The sequence below is a fragment of the Amphibalanus amphitrite genome, unplaced genomic scaffold, assembly GCF_019059575.1.
Source record: "Amphibalanus amphitrite isolate SeventyFive unplaced genomic scaffold, NRLGWU_Aamphi_draft 000979F_arrow, whole genome shotgun sequence".
NCBI classification, from domain to species: Eukaryota; Metazoa; Arthropoda; class Thecostraca; order Balanomorpha; family Balanidae; genus Amphibalanus; species Amphibalanus amphitrite.
In genome coordinates this window covers 1-4,223 of record NW_024882473.1, presented here as the reverse complement: position 1 = coordinate 4,223, position 4,223 = coordinate 1, and the positions used below count along the sequence as shown (strand labels likewise).

Here is a 4,223-nt window from a genome sequence, read left to right as displayed (position 1 = left end):
CCCAGTAGTCCGACGTCCAGTCCAGGCCCGCGATCACTGCTGCTTTCCAGGATCACAGGCACGAGGAGGGTCGGAAATGGTTATAAATACGGCTACGGATTCAATGACAATTGGAAGGGGTAACAAAACAAAACAAAACAAATAAAATAAATACGTGTGGGTATCATGACACAAAATGCAGTGCTCATCAGTGCAAAACGATGACTCATCGGCAGCTTTACTGGGAACTAGACCTCTCTAGCACACAAAGCTTGAGGCTGGGTCTCTTGTACACCCCAGTCGGTGTACGGACGAGGACCGAACGCACGGTCCCATCAGCGCTTGGGTAGGTCTCCTGTACCACACCAAGAGGCCAGAAGCCTCTAGGCGTGTCCTCCGTCATCACCAGGACGACATCATCCACGGCGAGATTTGGTCTCTCCTTGTTCCATTTCTTGCGCGAGATGAGAGTCGGCAGATACTCCCGCAACCACCTTCTCCACACTTGATTCGTGAGCATCTGCACATGCCGCCAACGTTTGCGGGTCGTGTCGCCGTCCTCGAAGACGCCCGGAGGAAGTCCTGACGCGCTCGCCGTCTCTCCAGCAAGAAGGAAGTGGTTTGGAGTGATCGACTCCGGATCGCTGTTGGCTCCTGAGACGTAGGTGAGCGGGCGTGAATTTATGACATACTCCACCTCGACGACAGTCGTGTGCAGGACATCGTCGGACACCGTCTGATTTCCCAACACGGCACGGAGGGCCCTCTTCACCGAGGCGACGAGCCTTTCCCAGGCACCACCCATATGACTCGCCGTCGGTGGATTAAACTTCCACACGATGTCCATCTGGCTGAGAGACTCGTCGATCTTCCGCTGATTCCATTCAGCCAACGCCTCTCGCAGCTCTCGCTCTCCGCCCACCAGGTTGGTGCCATTGTCAGAGCAGATACACCTCGGCCTCCCTCGCCGTCCGATGAACCTGCGCAGAGCAAGTAGAAAGGAATCGGTGTCCAATCCATGGGCGACTTCAAGATGTATCGCCCGCGTAGCGAGGCATGTGACGAGCAGGACATACCGTTTTTCCGTTTTCCGGAACTTTCGGACTGTCAAAGGTCCAAGGAAGTCCAGACCGCAGTTTGCGAAGGGTCTATCCATTTCAACTCTGACCCTTGGGAGAGCCGCCATCTCAGGACACACTGGCTGAGCTCGCCTGTTGCGGCACACAGCACAGCTCCGTAGAATCCTCTTCACTGTTGATCTCGCCTTCGGAGTCCAGAACCTGTACCGAAACTGGTTCAGAGTGTGGCTCATTCCCGCGTGCATGGATCTCACGTGAAGATCTGAGACGATCAGTCGCGTAACATCACTGGAGGGATGCAACACGATCGGCTCTCGGGAGATCTCAGCCAGTGGTGCACTACCAAGGCGACCCTTCGCCCTGATGAGGCCCTGGTCGTCACGAAAGAGAGACAGGTCAGTTGGCGAGTCGAGCGCCATCTTTGCCTGGTCTTCCCGAAAGATCAGGAGTTCTGCTCTCTTCAGCTCGTCGACGTTCAGCACTCCGCTCTGCTTGGGCTTCTTTGTTATCGCTGATCTGAGATTGCTGACGAACCGCAGAGACAAGGCCACTACTCGCCGGTACTTGCTCCACGACGAGTAGGCCGAAGGATCCACGAGCCTGGACTGCGAATCACCGACGAAGGCGACTATCGTCTTCACAGAGGTCCTCCTGAGTTCAGGTTGCTCTGGATGGAGACCCGGGATCCGCGTCTTCGGCCACTCTTGTTCGTCTTGGGTCAGGAATTCGGGTCCCGACCACCAGAGGTCACACTCCTTCAGCATCGAGGCTGACATCCCTCGAGAGGCTATGTCCGCTGGGTTCTGCTTTCCTGGTACATGTTTCCAATCAGATGGTTCACACGATTCTCTAATCTCCGCTACCCTGTTGGCGACAAAGGTACGGAACGTGCGACTTTCGTTAGAGATGAACTGGAGCACCACCTGACTGTCCGTCCAGAACACAGTTCGGCTGAAGGCATACGACATCTCCTTCCTGATGATGCCCGCCAAACGCACCGCCAAGACCGCCGCCTGCAGCTCAAGACGCACAATGGACAACTGCTTGAGCGGAGCCAATCGCGAGCGCGACATGATGAGGGCACTGTGGTGGTGACCCGCGGCGTCTGTGAACCTAACGTACCCTGCGGCGGCAAAGGCACGCTCTGAAGCGTCAGCGAACAGATGTAGTTCGACCGTGTGAACCTCTTCAGTGACAGCAGACTTCAAGCATCGAGGTACAGCCAGATCTTCCAGATAGGACAGTTCTCCCAGCCAGTTCTTCCATATCACCAGCTCTTCTTCGGGCATGTCTTCGTCCCATGCCAGCTTCTTCTGCCACAGCGTCTGTATGAGGCACTTGGCGATCAGCACAAACGGAGTGATGATCCCAAGCGGATCAAAGAGCATGGCTGTTCTCTGCAACACCCCTCGCTTCGTAGAGGCCACATCAACCTCTTTCACACGGACACTGAGAGTGTCCGCGCTGGGGGACCACACACAACCCAGCGCCTTTTGCGGTGTACCTTTTACCAACGTGAGAGTCTTCTGACTGACGTCACGGTCGTCTTCTTCAATGTCTTCCAGCAGCCCTGGCAGATTGCTGCGCCACTTGGTTAGGCGGAACCCTCCTTGGCGCAAGAGGGTCGTGACTTCCCGGCGCGCAGCCCTTGCTGCTTCCACACTTGGTTCCGACCGAAGGTAGTCATCCATGTAGAAGCTTGCTACCAGTGACTCACGATCAACTTCGGTCCCCCCGGTCCCAGGGTTCTCCGTCAGAGCGCGGCGCAGGATGTGATTGGCCACGGTAGGGCTACACTTGGCCCCGAATATCACAACACACATTTGGTACATGTCGGGAGGTTTCTTGAGGTCGATACTCCTCCACAGAAAGGAGAGTGCTGGCTGGTCCTGTGGACGCACTCTAATCTGGTGAAACATCTGATAGATGTCAGCGACAAGGGCGCACTGCTCCTCCCTGAAACGTAGCAGAACTGCACACAGGTTCTGGAGCAAGTCAGGTCCTTTGAGGAGTTCCGTGTTGAGAGAAATCCCGTCCTGTTCGGCAGCCGCATCAAACACCACACGAGGCTTCGGCTTGTCCGGCCGTGTGACGGCGTGATGAGGAAGCAGCCATCTTTTCTTCTCCTTGAGCTGCTTCTCTTCTGAGGAGACCTTTCGGGCGTATCCCTGATCCACGTATCCTTCAATGACCTCAGAATACAGCTTGGCTTTCTCTGACTTCCGCATCAGGCTGTGTTCCAACGACGTGAGACGTTTTAGAGCCATCTTGTGGTTGTCTGGCATCTCCGCTTGCTCGTCACGCCAGGGCAGACCGACTTCGTAGCTGTCACCCACTCGCCTTGTCGTTTCCTCCAGGATCTTCATTGTCTTCACATTTTCTGGGGAGAGCCCATCTCCGGCGAGCTTGGTCCCGAAGGCCTCTGTACTCCACCAGTCCTGGAGAGTGTCGGTGAGTTCTTGGTCTGCTTTCTGGAGAAACATCACTTCTTTGGGTCCGTCTGGCTTACAACCGAAGACACTCCCGGTCAGCGACCATCCGAAGGCGGTCCTGATGGCTGTTGGCTGCCCACGTTGACCTACCCTGGCCTCCGTCTGAAGTACTGCTTCCAAGCAGTTGGCGCCCAACAGGAGCTCCACTTCTCCAGCTGTGCATTCTGGAATGCTGAGATCCTGCAGGTGCTTCCACTCGTGTCTGTTCCTGGCGCTGACTGTAGGCGTCCTCACATTAACTCTCGTAACAGAGTAGGCTTCTGGGACGCAGATCATCCGGGAGCGGTTCCGTCTCTGCCAGGGGACTCACTGTCAGCTGGACACGTTGTGACGCTTTCTCTTCGCCATCAGACTCCACGTTGCGCAGACGGAGTGACTGCGGTTGCACTTGGACTAGGCCGTTTGCGAATAGACTAGTCCATGTGCGTTATTGCAGTTGGACTAGGCCGTTTGCGAATGGACGGGCGTTTATGCTCCCAGTCCAAGTGCGAAGTCAGGCCAAGTGCGAAATATCCAGCAAAGTGATGTCAACTTGGCAAGTCAACTTGGCATGTGCAAAGTCCCGTGTGAAATGATGCGTGCAAACTGCAGGGCTGCGGAGTCGATGGATTTTCGCGCGACTCCGACTCCGACTCGACTCCGGCTTTCAAAAACCAGCTCCAACTCGACTCCG

At 55.8% G+C, this 4,223-nt stretch overlaps 1 protein-coding gene across 1 annotated transcript; it reads right to left on the bottom strand.

Moving 5' to 3' along the window:
* Positions 1–217: 217 nt before the first annotated feature.
* On the bottom strand, positions 218–3,844 carry LOC122368823 (the record flags this gene model as incomplete). The annotated part of the gene is made up of 2 exons (XM_043343084.1): positions 218–959; positions 1,266–3,844. Coding segments are annotated over 2 exons (3,321 nt in total), but the record flags the coding sequence as incomplete, so codon positions are not given.
* Positions 3,845–4,223: the final 379 nt, after the last annotated feature.